Source organism: Linepithema humile, chromosome 8, assembly GCF_040581485.1.
Source record: "Linepithema humile isolate Giens D197 chromosome 8, Lhum_UNIL_v1.0, whole genome shotgun sequence".
Lineage (NCBI taxonomy): Eukaryota > Metazoa > Arthropoda > Insecta > Hymenoptera > Formicidae > Linepithema > Linepithema humile.
The window spans coordinates 6,520,879-6,538,632 of NC_090135.1; the positions used below are offsets into that span (position 1 = coordinate 6,520,879).

The 17,754-nt window shown below is 30.7% G+C and overlaps 2 protein-coding genes and 2 long non-coding RNA genes across 6 annotated transcripts; 2 read left to right on the forward strand and 2 right to left on the reverse strand.

Annotated features, from left to right (window-relative positions):
* Positions 1-392: 392 nt before the first annotated feature.
* Positions 393-6,977, forward strand: LOC105674270 (BRCA2-interacting transcriptional repressor EMSY). Its single transcript, XM_012370470.2, has 13 exons — positions 393-603; positions 1,534-1,708; positions 1,895-2,082; positions 2,166-2,275; positions 2,398-2,674; positions 2,897-3,151; positions 3,266-3,364; positions 3,469-3,623; positions 3,732-3,863; positions 3,970-4,143; positions 4,233-4,477; positions 4,748-4,869; positions 5,017-6,977. The coding sequence occupies exons 1-13, from the start codon at positions 543-545 to the stop codon at positions 5,208-5,210; spliced, it is 2,187 nt and encodes a 728-aa protein (XP_012225893.1). The 5' UTR covers positions 393-542; the 3' UTR covers positions 5,211-6,977.
* A 406-nt stretch (positions 6,978-7,383) lies between these two features.
* SmB (small ribonucleoprotein particle protein SmB) lies at positions 7,384-8,847 on the reverse strand. The gene is made up of 3 exons (XM_012370472.2): positions 8,686-8,847; positions 7,771-8,305; positions 7,384-7,557 (listed from the first exon to the last, which is right to left on the reverse strand). Exons 1-3 carry the CDS (start codon positions 8,686-8,688, stop codon positions 7,442-7,444), a joined length of 654 nt encoding a protein of 217 aa, XP_012225895.1. The 5' UTR covers positions 8,689-8,847; the 3' UTR covers positions 7,384-7,441.
* A 699-nt stretch (positions 8,848-9,546) lies between these two features.
* Positions 9,547-14,758, forward strand: LOC105674275 (uncharacterized). 3 transcript variants are annotated; one of them, XR_010891474.1, is made up of 5 exons: positions 9,547-10,949; positions 11,256-11,861; positions 11,994-12,263; positions 12,444-12,683; positions 13,754-14,758. It is a non-coding gene; the product is annotated as an uncharacterized lncRNA (long non-coding RNA). The 3 variants fall into 3 exon arrangements; XR_010891473.1 differs by having other exon boundaries at positions 9,550-10,598; positions 10,670-10,949; positions 12,444-14,758; XR_010891472.1 differs by having other exon boundaries at positions 9,563-10,949; positions 12,444-14,758.
* A 227-nt stretch (positions 14,759-14,985) lies between these two features.
* Positions 14,986-17,011, reverse strand: LOC105674276 (uncharacterized). The gene is made up of 3 exons (XR_001101082.2): positions 16,331-17,011; positions 15,819-15,988; positions 14,986-15,744 (listed from the first exon to the last, which is right to left on the reverse strand). It is a non-coding gene; the product is annotated as an uncharacterized lncRNA (long non-coding RNA).
* Between the last annotated feature and the right edge of the window lie 743 nt (positions 17,012-17,754).

A 17,754-nucleotide genomic window follows, 5' to 3' on the forward strand; every position in this document is an offset into this window, starting at 1 on the left:
ACATATGCACAAGGAAATTGATTGGTTCATAAGCAAATGCATAAGGAAATGGACCAATCAATTTCCTTATGCATATGTTTATGCGACTATGCAAGTTTGTCTAGATAGGCACTTAAGGCCATCACACACAAAATGACATAACTACATATGCATAGCATAAGACCGTCTCGACCAATGAACATCTAGCATAAAGGCGCCATATTGATTTACATAGCATGCTCATTGGTCGAGACGGTCTTATGCTATGCATATGCAGTTATGTCATTTTGTGTGTGATGGCCTTTAGGGTTATAAAACTTTTTTACATGCATAGCGACGATAGCGACATTTAATTGGGGACTAGAGTTTCTAAATATCGAGCTACCAACGTTGAAACAAGCAAAGAAACAATAATAATAATGATAACAAAATAGTACTAGCGCGAGAACTTCATCGACAACTCGCTGGACTGTCAACGGGGGTTTCGAAATGTGGGAGACGCGTGCCGATTCCGTCGTTTTATTCAAGTGATCTGATCCGGTTGTGGAAGAGTCACAAAAATCATGTGGCCGATGCGGCCGGAGATGACTCGTGACGAGTGCAAAAAATGCTTGCGACGCCTCGGTAAGGTTATGTGGCCTGAATAATTGCTTTGTTAGAGAGCAAGCCTAACTATGCCGCTTCTTGGTTCTCATCTAATTTTTATGTTACATAAATATTCTATTGTAAACGCGAGATTATTTCCACTGCGTTTCTATGCAATGCAATGATAATACAACGTAGAAATTATAGTTTCTGCTTCGTTTGTTTCTCGTGAAACTCGAGAATCACGTTTATCAGATTTCTAGAATGTGTATTTAATGATATACTTTGATATGGAAGACAAATTTTTATTTCTTACTCGATTACTAAATGCAACAGTTCTTTTGCCATGATAGTATTGAATTTGATATTTATATTAGATGCATAAAGCTTAGAGTTGGACAGCTGCGCTTTTAAATATAACACTAATTGGGAATTAAAATATAAGTCAAAACTCTGCATTCTTTTAATCTTTCTAGAATCTCAATGCGACTGCTCTCACCTCATTAACATTAGAAGACGACCTTTGCATTGCATAGATAAAGCGTGAAATTAAGTAATACATTTGTCAGCGAATATAAAGCAGAATATTAAATCAAGTTTCACATATTTTATACATACATAAGAATTTTATAATGTTTACTGAAAAATATATTTTATAAATATATAGAATATGGCTAAAGTAAAATAAAATATATAAATTTATAACATACTATTGTACATATTATTGTAGATAGATACATTATTTTACATACATGATTGTACAATAATATATTTCTATAAGCTACATGTATTTGATAATTGTTTAGCGGCATAATTTAATTTTGAGTACTAAATATATATTATATATTGATTTAATAAAAGTTTAATGATAAATGGACCTAAATCTTATAAAATTAATAACACATTATTAGATTAATTATTTTTTTATATTATATTCTAATAATATGTGTGATCTTTTGTGCTCTGCAGAATCGGATGCTTATGGAAGTATGGTTTCTGTCCTACGTGCTCAAGGCCCTTTTACTAATGATAAACAAAAGTTGTTACAAGAACTTGCTAAAGTATTACACATTTCTAACGAAAGGCACCGGTCTGAAGTACGGAGAGTTGTGAATGATGATATGCTTGCCACAATAGCAGAACAGTATGTATTTGTGAATTTAAAACCGATAAAATAGAAATATTTATACAATGCACATAAAACTATTGTGGAAATTAAACAAAAGTAGTTTATGAAGCTTGTTACATTACAAACTAGTGTAGAAATGCATTACAATATTGCAGAAAGTTGATTTATTTGTTTAAATAATGTGAAATTACTGTGATGCAGACTCAATGGTCCAAATACCGGTACAGATTGGGCCATCGAAAGTCGCCGAACTATTCCTCTCATGCCAAGATTAAAAGCGCGATCTGCTTTCACAACACTGGCAAATAGCTTATCTCTCGCAACTACAATCGCAGACGAGAAGAAACCTAATAGACATGTTATTCCTAGATGGCATGCAAACTCGACAGGTTCATTAAAATAACAATTACAATAGCGTATTTAAGTTATGTAATTTAAATTAATTATATTTTACATATATCTTCATTCACAGCTGCTGAAAGTGAATCACAAAGTGAAGTGCAAACAGAGGAAAATTTATCTGTTCACACAAAATTATGCAGTCTTGAGAATGATCTTGATATTAGCAAAATCTTAGAGGAAGTATGTAAAAATATAATGAATTTACATAATTATTTTTTTAAATGTTTTAATAACCAATTGTATTATATTAATATGTTAAAAATATGTTTTCATATTTAATAATAATATAATTTTATTTGTAGAATTCAAATTTGGCCAAAGACGAAAAGATAGATGATAAAGATAAAGTCAGTAGAGTTTCTGAAACACCTAAGATATCAAGACTTCCTGAAAAGCGCAAACAACTTTCTCCATTGCCAGCAGCACCACCGAATAAAGTTTTAGTGGTATCTAAAACCACACCATTAGACCACAATTTTTGGACAGTTGAAAATGAGCAAGCATCGTCGCAAGTACCATCAGCAATTACGCATCATCAAAATGTTGCAGTAATTTCTTCTACTACTGATGAGATTTCAAGTCAGTATTTCTTTTTCTCACTCGCAATATTGAATTTTTTTGGAAATACAATCAAATAATATGTAAAGATATATAATGTTTTTAAATTATCAGATTTTGCTATTATTTTTTCACCAAAAATTTGATATATTTTAATATTTGTAGTAAGTAGCTTAATATTTACATTGTAAGTTGAATATCTTCTATAGATCTTTTACTTAATGTTTAATTTTTCTATCCTAGCAAATTCAAATTCTAAAGAGAGCATAACAGCGTCAGAATACTTAAGTGGACACACAGCAGTTTCATCAGACAAACCTGTAGCCATTACAACAATTTCTGTGTGCACAAGTAATACTAGCGAGCCTACGACGGTACCAAGTATCATAAAGAATAAAGTTAGTACAAAAATAGTGCCGGCGGTATCGAGCAGTACATTGAACACGCCGCTAAAGGAACAGTCGGAAAATAAAGACGCGCACTCTCAAGATGTCGCAAGTACGTTTGTATTTCGAATCTAGATAAAATTTTATTTAAAAAAATTTTTTTACACCATATTCACAATCTATTTCTATGTTATTTCAAACATTAAAGATTTTTTCTTTGTCTCAGATAATACACAGAAAAGTGCAAGATCTGAAAACACTAACTCGAATCCGTCATGTAATAAACGATCTATGGCGTCAATCATACACGAAGCCATAATGTCAAGTAAGCCTATTGTTGATACAAATGTGGAAGAAGTGTGAAGAGGCCGTATTATTTTTAGTATATCTTAAATATTATGAAATCATAAGAGCAAATAAAATGTTTAGGTACTCCGCATCGACATACAGTGGCCGTGTATCCTGGTACCACGGTATCGAGCGGTCCTGGGCCACCTCAGATTAAGCAACCTTCTGAAACATTAATGTGTAAGAAACTGCCATCTGAACAAATCAAGATTTTTAATCAATCCACTGCCAAAACCGTAAGTTTAAAATTAATTCCGTTTATTTGATCTGTGTTGTTGAAATCCAACAATGCCCAAAAAATAGATTAAGAAAATTACAAAAGTTTCAAAATGCAAACTTTTCAGGGTGCTACGATAAATTCCAAGAAAGTTGTAAATATACCTCATTACCCTAACGCTAAATTAAACACCAAGACTAATGTGATCGTTATCCAGAAGGGTCACACGAAAGGTGTCACGCTATCGCATGCAGGCAAGGTATTCTATTAAATCGATTCTATGAAATGCAAGGATGAATCAAACGGTAATTCAAGTCCAATTCATCGATATATCATTGCATTGACAGTTACCGGCTTTTTTTCAGGAAATACTAGGAAAAGTAATAATAGGAGGAAAGAATTTATGCGTTACGAGTCAGCATAATACAAATTCGATTAGTGTTCAACCGCATCATATCTCCCTGAATAATGGGGATCAAACAAAGACTGCGCTACCGACTGCAAACTCTCCGCAGAATGCAGAATCCGTCAAAACAAATGTAAAAAATAGTTTTTTCTTATTTTTTTTCCTCGTCGGCATTACTTTGGTTTGTCCCCTCGATATTGTACTTACAGTAGCGTTTTGCAGTCTGGAAAAACAGCGGTTGTATCCGTGGTCACGGCTCTGCGACACGATCTGACGGACAAGAACAAAGCTCTGTCGCAGCTCTTCGACCCGCCTGACGGTCTTAACTCGGAATCTAAAACTGTGATACCAAACAATGCGCGCTTGCTAAAGGAGGAATGCAACAACGACGCAAATACGGTCGATCGAAAGTCGGCTCTGAAAACAGATCCCGTTGACACTCTCGCGTTAGAAGAAAAGCAGCACAGGTTAGTTCAGATCATAGTTACAATAGAAATTGTAACGGTCAACACTTAACTTCTCCAAGGACGAATTTATTAAAGCTGTAAAAAAACTAGTTTTATTTAAAATTTATTTATAATTATCTAACAAGCGAGTATTTATTCGTCATTAATTTTTATTGTATCTTTTTTGATGAAGTTTGAAGTAAATAAAACATATAAATGTGTGCCTCAAGAAATCAAATATACGACGAAACTTGAAGATATCTTAATGAGTTACTTTTTCTCTCTCTGCAGAAACAATAAAGACATTAACGAGAGCATGAAATCTCAGGTAGCAAATCTCTTAGATTCCTCTAATTCGCTGGAAAGCAGGGAAATACTCGCCAGGCAAAAGCAACTCACCAATACTATGCAAGGTACATTACATTATAACGTCTTACAATCAGACGTAATTTTAAATAAGAGAATGAAAGAATGTTATTAGAAATAAAAGTAATGAATTTGGGACGCGCCTCATATTTCCAAGCCGTTAAAGAATGCGCTCAACGCTCTGTTTTATGTAGATGACGCTGGAAGCAACATTCGGGTAGAAGATTCCGACGAAAACATGGATGCGTTTGGCGCGACGTTAGACACGACGGATATAAATCTGGAGAACTTCCAATACCTAGTAGACAACGACGACAGTCGGATCCTGGAAGAATCGGCGAGGTCGATGATGACCATAAATCAGGTGACCGAGCACGACGATTCGTAACGTCTAAGAGGGTCTTAACGCCGTGCTCGTTACAATTGTTGCACAACGGCGAGGATAACGATACTTTCAGTTTAGAGGCATAGTCTATAAGTATGTTTCAACGAGATTTACCTGCGTAAGCCTACTTATTCGCTTGTTGGAAGATTTCGATGATGATTTGTGAGAGAACCGTGAACGATCGATTGCAGTCTTTTTAATTATTTACATAACGTAGAATGAGTAAGGCGATCTGATCATTTATGAAAATGAAAAGTTTCGATACGGAAATTCAATCATACTGATTGATATTAGTACTGCATGTAAGTGCCAAATCCATGATCTGCCGTTAATTTATACTTTTGTAAAGAAAAAAAAAAAAAAGGAAAGCAACCATGACACGCGCGTTGTGTATTCATTCATTCTTTTTCATAATCTTGTCAGTTTGTACTGTAAATTGTTCCTTCATCGAATTTTAATTCATTATTACGACTCTTCCATTTGTTAACGGAAACGGAACTGTAAGCTGGATGCTGCATGCAGCGCTAAATACTGATTATTATTCTATTTCTTGTTTTTTTTTCCTTTTTTTTTAATTTTTTTTTTTACCTTGAATGTGTTCTTGTGGCAGCTATATTTAAACGTAGCTCTTTGATTAAAATTTTTTGTATCCCCACTGTATATCCAGCTGCGGCAATCAATTCGCTATTATGACTCTCCTATTTGTTTTAAAGATGAACGAAATATCAGCAACTACGAATTCTATTTTGCATATGTTGCATGGTAAAAAAAAGTGTCAAACTGCACATACGCTCGGAAAATTGTTTTGTACTTCTGTCCGTAAATATGTAAGACTAAACGTTTCTGTGAATGTGATATTATGGTGTTAAGTACTAGAAGTTTGGTTCTGTGAATCTGTCACTTGCTCAGACTACTGCTGCAGCGGCGCCTGTAAATACTGTATAAAAATACCGATGTACTCGGATTATTGAGAGGAGATTGTTACGGGCGGATTGAGATAAGTTTTATATGTATGGACACATACGTGTGTACGTATATATAAAAGTACCCTCTTCCGCCCTGCTGCCATTAATAAAAGCGTGAATGTTAGCTAAAACTCGATCGACGATAGCTTTAGTTATTTTATCAATAGAAGCGTACCATTTTCTATCTTTTTTTAATAAAATTTACTTATATAGGGCGAAATCGACAGTCTCTGCTAAATAGTAGTATAACAGGAAAAAGGCTATATATTTTTCATAAATAAAGCAACACTGCCCTTTGATTCACAATATTGCGATATTCTGTTACTCAGATTTTTTATCGTAGCCGTATTTTAGGCAGATTTTTCGCCAAGTTCGCAAGAATATTTTCGCCTAAGTCGCTGTACGAATTAATAAGCAGCGTAATTGCAATCTTCGCCAATAAAAAAAATGTTAGGATATTAAATTTTCTCAATTGAGCACACGTTCTGAATGTACTGAGTGTTTTATATTTCTCGCATCTGTTTTCGCATATAATTCCAAAAAAGATAGCAAATAATTTTAATAGATTACTCTCTTCAATTACTTACTAGAATCTCAACTTAAAACTTTGTTACCGAGGTACAAAAGCGAATGTTAAAAACTGATAAAAAAGTGTACGCTGACATACGCATTCAGTCAATTTAAGGTACAGATGAAAGCTGATGCGGTAAATCTGAAATACTTTATGTATATAATGCCAATGCAAATTGTGTACAGATATTTATAGCTAATTGTGAAAAAATAAAAATATTCAAACGTAAGTAAATTTATTATTACATCTCTTTAAATATTTAATAATATTGATATACTTTTCTTGTTTACATAATATTGTTTAAAGAAACTAAACAGTTGGATAATAATATTGCGCTATATTATTGCTGTAGATTTTATTGCTTCAGCACAAAATACTTGTTGACTGCGGTTGTATGCACTTCTTAGCAAATTAATTAAATATTGAAAGGTTCATGAAAATTACAAATCTACTTTCAAATATATCGATTTCTTTCAAAAAAGCAAGAATGAAAACATGAATGTTAATTTTCACTGACGTTTACGAAAATAAGTATTAAATTCCAATCATTTAAAGCTATTGTCACCAATTTTGACTTAATAAAACTTATACATATTGGTGGTCCTGCGCGTATTGAAAAAAATTTCTGGGATACTGTATATCAATATGAAAATCTTATTGTTTTTTATTGTATTATAAAATATAATAATACAAAGCTGTTAATACGGACGAGGAGGTGGACCACCACGCATTAAACCAGGAGGCGGGCCTCTCATCCCAGGTGGTCCCATGGGTGGACCACCGCGTCCGATAGGCGGCATTCCGGGTGGCATTCCTGTAATTAGCAATTGTACAAATTTTCGTAATTGATATGTCTAACTAGAAATAATTCCATATATTTTAGTTTAATGAAAAGTTTCATAAATAATCGGCGGACAAAAAGAAACACACATCAGGATTCTTATTTAGAAAATATAGAAAAAAAGTGCATAAAAAGGAAAAACAGCAATTTTTCAAAGATATTTGCGTTAAGAAAGAAGAGTCTTACCCATCATTCCAGTCGGTGGTCCCATCATTCCTGGTGGTGGTCCACCAACCGGCATACGTGGAGGACCACCGGGATGTATTTGAGGCGGTGCCGAGACTTGTCCTCTGCTCCCAGGTGTCATAATTTGTTGCGATGGGCCTCCAACGCCCCTAACGGGACCCTGAAGTCCAGCTGGCACTCCTGCAACATTCGCCGGCATACCTCTACCTGCAGCACGAGCCATGCCTGGTCCTGGCGCTGCACCAGGGATCGGTACTCTAGGCAATCCTTCTTCCGGAGGTGGTGGACCTTCCACCGTCATGGAAACTATGTTTTCGCCACGTAGAAGCACAAATCCTAACACACGCTTTTCCTCCCTTTCTGGCTGCTTAGTATTCTTTGGCTTAATTTTACGGAATTCCTCACAATCACCAAGTATCAAGTTCATATGCTTGTCAAAAGCCTTAAATGTACCTATGAATGTCCTAGAGTCTTGCAAAATAATCCTGACTCTATAGTTGATGTGTTGTAACATCTTATTATTTTTGCCGATGGTCTGAAAGTAAATAATAATAATGTACAATATAAACATTTTTATATTATCAATAATATATCGGTTAAAAAACTGAAAAATTTGTTACATGTAATTTATTTACACTATTTCAGATATTAGGTTAGAAAGGCACTTTGCACAAGTTACTCAAATTTCGACCTAATTGACTACCGGCATAAAAAAATTGCTAAAAATGAAAATACTTTTTGTTTTTGACAGTATTTATCTTAATATTTGCATTTATAATTGTAAACTGTCATAAATGATTTTAGCGGTATCTGCTACAAAACCAAATTTAAGATGTAAGTATAGAAGAATAAGATAAGGTTAAAATAACTGTGAAGTTTATCATTATTTCAACAATAATTATTTTTGCTACTTACCATCTTGGCAGTTTTTTTGAAAAACTTTTCAGAATTCTTTCAGAACTTTTATCGCCTAACCTCTCTTCTTCTGAAAATAGAAGACCCTCAAAAAGCGGTAGAAGAGTAAGTGGCAAAATACATCTAGCGGTAGCGTGTTGCACTTAAGCATCACGCGAAGTATCAACCAACGATAAATACTTTGTAAGTAATACCAGATGTCCTAACTAGACCGGAGGATGATCCTACTTGTGGCTCATTCGAGTGCATAGTTTGACAGACCGACCGAATCGATTTAATTGAATAAAAAAAATTACTTGATATGGTTAATACGATTGGAAGTCAACTTTAATATAATTTTAACCTGTCAAACTATGCACTCAGATAAGCCACAAGTAGGATCATCCTCCGATCTAGTTAGGGCAAGAGAGAAACCTGAGAGGGGCCACGCTGCCGTTTTTCGTAAGACGCTTTTTCTAGATCGTACACTAACGGAGCGTACATCCATTTTACAGCCTGCCTGGAACTACATGACCACATCTATTTTCCGGTAAAAAATCAAAGAGTAATAATAACATCATCAATATTATTATTATTTACATTTGTTATATTTAAGAAAAATAAATAAGCTAGAAATGCAACTAAAACGAACAACGTTCTGCCTATCGTACACACCACCAGATTTAAGACGCAAGCGTCGGAACTTTATTTTTATATTGATTTTTCAGAAAATAATAATTTTTTAAAATGAACGGGTACCATATGGCATACCTTTTTACTAGACTGAAACACTTCACTTTTATTTTTTATTAACAAAATTTAATTTAATTTTTAATCTAAATAAGGCATAACGTTTTATAATCTTTTTTTTTTAATTATGACACGTTGGTATAATATAAGATATATTATTAAACTTGTTTTCAAAAAACTGTTATTATAATAATTAAGAGGATGCTGGAGTTCTGTTTTACCACATGAATGCTGTATTTTTCCTGACTTTTTTCTAACAAATACAGCTTTTTTCTGCCTGCATAGAATTAAAAATTCTTTTGCAGGATTAAAGAGCACACAAAAAGGGAATTCGCGTTGGTCGAAAAAATTCGGAAAAATAAAGTTATTTATAACATTAATTTTTATTGATATACTCTTAGGATAACATGTCTTTTAGAGCTATCAATTTTAGCTTTTTATAAAAGTTTAACGATTTTAATACACCGAATAAGAGCAGCGCGAATTGCGCACTGCATAATAAAATGTTATGGAACCATTAAAATTGGGCTGAAAAGTCTAATGTAAAAAATATTCTTGTCCGACTATTTTTACATACGTGTGCGTCCAATATCGGTATAACAGATGAAAAAATAACAGAAGATTAGTTCCAGGATAATATCAGAGAGGCGCTATACAATAATATGCGAATATATACACGCACCACACATACGCATACATAATACATTCATACTTAGATTATGACTTATGCCGATAATATCACTCTCATTTTTAGTTCCATCGAAATGATGGCGCTTTCGCGTCGGAGTTCGTCAGGCACTCCAGCATCCTCTTAATAACTTGATTTTTACTAAATCGAAAAGATTTTAATGATTATACAATTTGCTTTTTTTTAATCATCTTTTATATAATTTATTCTAATTCTAACGTAATTTATCTTTACAGTATAATTTATAATAGTAGTACTTTAGGATAGATTTATCGTATAAAATATGCATAATGTTATATTATAATTAATTGTAACATATAATCATAATGGTATTGTTTATGTACCTTGATTTTTCTCACTTCAAGTATTTATCGTGGGTACATTACAAGCAATCGGTATAAACGGTGGTATTCATCGTTTTTGGACTCACCGAGCTTATAAAGCGAAGTGGCAGCTCAGAGTTATATTACTTATTTTCTACTGCATAGCTGGCCAGGTAAATGTTTAGATAATTATTTTTTGCATTACGAGGAAGAAGCGTTTTTCTTCACAATGATTCCTTTTTAGAATAATCCTTTTGAGTGGGTGCGAGATCATCGAGTACACCCATAGACTTATATGAATAGACGGAGCATACCGCTAAAAGCATGTCCCTGAGCGAGTAATCGGACTGCGATAGAAATAGGGAGTGTACCAGCGCTCTCTCTCTCTTCGCGCATGCTTATAGTGTTAGCTTTTCCATCAAATACACAGCAACATATTTGCTCTTCATTCAATATGTTATAAAAATGCCTCGAAAATGTGCAGTGTGCAGTTGTGAACAAAATAAAGGAATACTTTTTCATAAGTAAGTATTTATTCTAACCAACGCATATTTATATTTATTCACATTTACTACTCTCATATATCAGCTTTGGCATCCTAACCTTTATTTTACAATTGTATAAAAGTACTTTTAAATATATTTTTAAACAAATTTTATGTAAAACATTGCTATGTAAAATTATAAAATTACAGAAAAAGTAATGAATCCTTTAATGTAAATACAAGAGAGAAATTTTAAATTTGTTACTTACATTTAATGTGATATATTTGTTAATATCACTTGGACATTAATAGAATTTTTATAATTATTTCTTTTCTTCTATTACAGATTACCTACTAAAAAAGAAATTAAAAAAAAATGGATAGATTTTATAAAATTTAAACATGGGACAGCGTGGCGAGAAATTAAAAATATATTTATTTGTGAGTTACATTTTGATGCTGCGTCATATAAACCTTCAATAATATCTAATCCAGACAGGAAATATTTGAAATCAGATGCTGTACCAATATTAGCTATAGGCCGGTATTCATAGTCCGTTCTTATATTCAAAATCGTCTTAAGCACGGACTTATATTCGCTCTCTTTGTCACACATAGATTGTGTCTGACAAAGAGAGCGAATATAAGTTTGTACTTAAAACGATCTTGAATATAAGAACGGACTATGAATACCGCCCATAGATTCTGATACGAATTTTGATATTGATCACTATAATAAAGAAATAAGTACAACAGAGATATATACTACTAAAAATCAATTTTATACAATGAATGAAACTTTACTTAAAAAAAATAATACACATAAAGAAATAAATACACAAACATATACTGATCAAGAACAACTCTGTACAAGTAAAAGTTTATTGGAAATTGAAAATCAAAATATAAAACAAACTGATAATTTTCAAGAAAACCCTTTAAAAAAGGAAAGGTAATATTATTATACTTATTATTAATGATAGTTTTATTTTTTATTCTATTTTTTCTAGTTCTATTTTTTATTCTTTGCTACTTTATAATTAATAGAAATAATAAAATTATTAATAATGAAATAAATTTATAGAAAAAAGCAACACAACATTCCCATTAGACGTCCTCGAATAGGAAAGCCATGTTATCTTGGGGATATTAAATCATGGAATCTAGAAAATCCTGAACGATTAAAACAATATTTGGAATTGACAACAAAACATATTACACAATTAAAACAACGGAATGGTACATTGGAAAAAAATGTCAAAGATATAAGAAAAAAATAACAAATTTAAAAAACCTATTGCTTCATTTGAAAGAACAAAATTTAATATCAAATGATATAGAACGAAAACTCAGTGTATGTATATAAACAAAATTTCTTTATAAAGTAACGAATCTATATATTACACATGTACATTATGTATTAATTTTTGTAAATAAAAATTATAATAAATTACAATATATTATACTTCTAAAAAAATAATATTCTTAACATGAATGTCCTTAATAAATTTTGCACTTTCCGTATGTTTCTTAGGGATCAATGAGTGCTCCAGTCATAAGATTAATTAACAGAGCTTTAACATCGTCAAAACAGAAATATTCAGAAGAACTTCAATCGTTTGCAGTAACTCTGCATTTTTATTCTGCAAAAGCATACGAATATATAAGAACTAATTTTATGAATAGTCTTCCTCACCCAAAAACACTTTCAAGATGGTATAAAAATATCAATTGTGATCCTGGAATCAATGAACAAGCTATTGAATCGATAAAGGTAAAGTGTAAGAAAAGAAGAGAAAATGATAAACCATTATATTTTAGTATGACTATGGATGAAATGTCTATAAAAGAAAAAATTGAATATCATGGTCGAGAATGCTGTGGGTATGTTGACATTGGTATTAATAATGATATTAATATTGAGAATAATAATAACATACCTACAGCACGTTATGCGTTGGTTATAATGTTAGTTAGTATAAATGATGACTGGAAGCTTCCTATAGCATATTATTTAATCAATAGTTTATGCAGCGATGAACGCGTAGCAATTATTAATCAATGTTTAGAACAATTACATGCAATCGATGCAAATATTGTTTCAATAACAGCTGATGGTGCTGCATGTAATTTATCAACATTTAAAAAACTTGGTGCTTCTCTCGATATTGACAATCTTAAACCATTTTTTAGTCATCCGTCAACAAGAAAAAATGTTTATATACTTTTAGACGCTTGTCATATGCTCAAGTTAATTAGAAATTGTTTGGCTTCTAAAGGTACACTTATTGATGGTGACAATAACATTATTAATTGGTTATATATTATTAAACTTGTTCAGCTACAAGAAAAAGAGGGTTTGCATTTAGGCACCAAAATACGAAAACGTCATATAATGTGGCAACAAGAAAAAATAAAAGTTGCACTTGCTACCCAAACATTAAGTCTAAGTGTAGGTAATGCATTAATATTTTGCAGAGAAACGTTAAAATATCCAGAGTTTTTAGAATCCGCTGCAACATCCCGTTTCTGTATCTATATAAATAATATTTTTGACTTATTAAACAGCAGAAATTTATTTTGTAAAACTTCTACAAAACAATGTATCACTCGAGAAAATCTTGATAACATCAAAATACAAGTTAACGATTTTATTACATATTTGTCTTCATTACGCGATCAACAAGGATCAATATTAAACTCATCTCGAAAAACAGGTTTCTTAGGAATGATAATTTGCTTAAAAAGTATGATTGGTATCGCCGAAATGTTATTTGAAGATAATTGTTTCAAATTTTTGATGACATATAAATTGTCACAAGATCACCTCGAAACATTTTTTAGTGCAATCCGTAGTCGAGGAGGTTTTAATAACAACCCTACTGCATGGGAGTTCAAAACAGCTTTGAAACAATTGATGGCAAAAGCAGACATACGCATTTTGCATAATGCAAATTGCCATATATTAGATGACACTAAACTAGTCATGAGTGATAAAGTATTAGAAGGACAATCAGAAGAAATTCTTGATGAAACCAATTTATTTCTTCAGGAACATAACTATTGTATTAATTTTGAAATTAATTTGAGTGAATATGCTTACGAAGTAATTATGTATATTGCAGGCTTTGTATCAAAAAGTATAGCTAAACATTTGCAATGTGAACATTGTAAAAAATATTTAACAGACACAAAGATATTATCTAAATTACAAATTTTAAAATGTAGAGGAGCTCTTACTAATGCTTCACCTGATGTAATAGAAATATGCATCACGACAGAAAAAATTTTAAAAACTAATACAAACGAATTAACAAAAAAAATGCAATTTCTATATTAAGCTTAAAAGTATTAAAAAATATAAAATCCAGTATTTTTAGTTCTAAAGATTATTTAAATCATATTTTAGAGCAAACTTATTTGGAAAATCATCGGCACCAATTAGTAAAACTAATTATAAAAAAATATTTAATAGTAAGATTAAATCATATTGCAAAAACTAAGAATGATGCCGCAAAACGAATAAGGTCAATGTATTCAAGACTGATTATTTTTAAGAATCAATAAATAAATTAATATTATACACACATATTCAAGCAAGCTAATATATATAATTTATATTTTACAATTACGTTTCTTTCAATTTAGTGCAATAATAGTTTCTTTTTATTATTGAAGCAAGTATATTCTATAAATGAATGCGTGCATTGTTTACTTTTTGGTGCAATATTATTTTATTTATTTATTCATAAACAGATTATTTTATAAATGAATGGCGTATTCTCTAACTTTGGTGCAAAAATTTAAGTTAAAGTTTCTTTTATTTTATGTAAGCAGATTATTTTATAAATGAATGCGTGTATTCTTTAACTTTGATGCAAAAGTAGTTTTGTTCTTTTATTATATGTAAGCAGATTATATATTTTATAATCTTTAATTTTGGTGAAAAAAAAATAGTTTTTGTTCTTTTATTATATGTATGTATAAGTAAGTATCAGACTGGATTTTGTGAATAAATTTGTGTATTTTTCAATTTCGATACAATTATATTTTCTCTTTATTACATACAATATAATTTTTTTTACATGTAAGAAAATTATATATTTCAAATAAATGCTTTTGTATTTTAATTTTGTTGCAAAAAATAATTTTTTGTTTTATTATATATAATTATTTTATGTTTAAAAATTTTAATTGTAAGTTAAATAATTATTTAATTTACAATTAAATTATAATTAATATATTAATTATATAATAGATTTTTATTTGTAAATTTATTATTTATTTAATTTGTAATTTTATAATTAATTATAACTAATTACTATTTTTATAACTAATGCAGTTTTATTAAAATAAAATTTTTAATTATAAATTATATTTCTATACATTGAATAAAAATATAAAATGATATAAAAACAAAGAATATTTTTTAGATAAATTTTATGTAAATGTAATTTATTGTTAAACAAAATGCAAATGTATATGTGTGTATATGTATTTGCACATTTGCATTTTGTTTCATAATAAATTATGTTTACTTGAGTTCTTTATTTCCCTACATTTTTCGGAACAGCGCATGCGCGAAGAAGAGAGAGAACGCTGGTACACTCCCTATTTCTATCGCAGTCCGATTACTCGCTCAGGGACACGTTTTTCTTAGGAGGGGATAGGCAATGCTCCGTCTATTCATATAAGTCTATGGTCCTGAACTCTCGATAGACGTCCGATTGTCATCATGTAATGTCGTTGGGAGGCGTTTTTTATCGCTATTTTTATTTCTTCTGAATATTTTTTGAAATTAATATCGACGAGACTCGCTATATTTCTGGTAGCTCCTGTAATAAAAAGCAGATTGATTATACTATCTAAATATGCAATAAAATACGACAAAAAATATGTAATAATTTACCATAAAAGGCTACACTTATATATCGCAGACTCCCTGAAATGCAATTTTTCTCCTTTTCCTCGCTTTCATGTAATGTTTTTCGCAACGAAATCATCAGTGAACGTTGCTTTCATAAATTTATTGAGGGTGTCGCGTAAATTAATTCCTCCCAAACATTGCATATACCCCTGCTATATTGAAGAAATGTTACATAATAAATTAAATTATATATCTACACAGTAGCTGATAAAATTTAAAAAAATGCAAACATTTCAAGAGTTATTCTTCTAGACGACTAAAATAATTAATATGACTCTGCAAACGTTGTTAATATTTTACCAAAAACTGTAATACGTAGGTACATATGTAACAAACGAATATTTATAACATATTATATGCGCATTGAAGTTTTCAATATGATAGATTTTGCTATTATTATTGAAATATACAAATTATTATAAAATACTACATAATACTTCTTTATTTCAAAATCTAGTTGAAAAAATTCCATGAAGGTATACTTATACACTTACTAGTGCAGTTATTTTTTCTTCGTCCGCATTTATCGCCATGTAAGTCTGCCTGCTCGATATCGGTAACCCTATCTCATTTATGGCTGTTCGGAAGTCAGTTTGTAAATTAAATTTTCTTTCAAGTCTGTTGATACTTGCTTTTATGCAGCAAACATCTTCCTGTAAAATTCTGCAAAAATTAATATTAGTATATGGTATTTTTATTTACATTTATTATAAAGATGTTAAACAAATCACTTCATCACTGTAATAATATTCATAGGTATTTACATGTTTATATTAATTAAATTAATATTTATATTTATATGTAAGGATAATTTAATGGTGTTTTCGTTAAATACATATCGTAGAGATTCTCTTATCGCCTTCATATCAGATTTTCTATTTGCATTATCCATAACGTTACTGTTTTCGTCAGATTCATCTATGTATAATTATAATTAAATATATTAGCAGTTCAAGGAATTGAAAAAATTACTGTAAAATGGTAAATAAATTACTGAATAAAATATATCATAATAGCTTATCGCTATACGAAAGTTTATCCTACAATACAATATGTTTATATAAAAAACTCTACTATTTTTAATAAATAATGTGAAAGGCTCAGGTGATTAAGAAAATCAAATAAAAATCAAAAGGAGCGTAAACAGCCACAATGCAAGTTCTTCGTGCGAAGGTTATTGTATTCACATTTGAAACATTATTTACAAACGTTTCTGCCTGAGGCACTGACATCAAACCTTCTTCAGTATATAATATTGACGAAAGAATCGCACGCAGTAATTATAAAAATACAAAGAAGTGGATGATATATTTCGAATTCATTTCGCAGAAATATTATTCGGATCATTAAAATGGATTGTTAAAATTGTGATACAGACATGTTACAAGCAAAACCATCTATCCAGAAGAAACAAGATGGAAGAGTGAATAACTATTGAAACTTATCAGTCAAAATTTAAAATGTCAATCCACTACTGTTAATCTACTATTTTTTTTCAGGCAGAAACGTTTGTAAATAATTTCAAATGTGAATACAGTAACCTTCGCACGAAGAACTTGCATTGTGGCTGTTTACGCTCCTTTTGATTTTTATTTGATTTTGTTAATCACCTAAGTCTTTTCATATTATTTATTAAAAATAGTAGAGTTTCTTATTAAACATATTGTATTTGTAAATGATATAATAGAAGATATTTCAATATATACGTATAACACATTTCTTTAAGAGGATGCTGGAGTTCTGTTTTACCACATGAATGCTGTATTTTTCCTGACTTTTTTCTAACAAATACAGCTTTTTTCTGCCTGCATAGAATTAAAAATTCTTTTGCAGGATTAAAGAGCACACAAAAAGGGAATTCGCGTTGGTCGAAAAAATTCGGAAAAATAAAGTTATTTATAACATTAATTTTTATTGA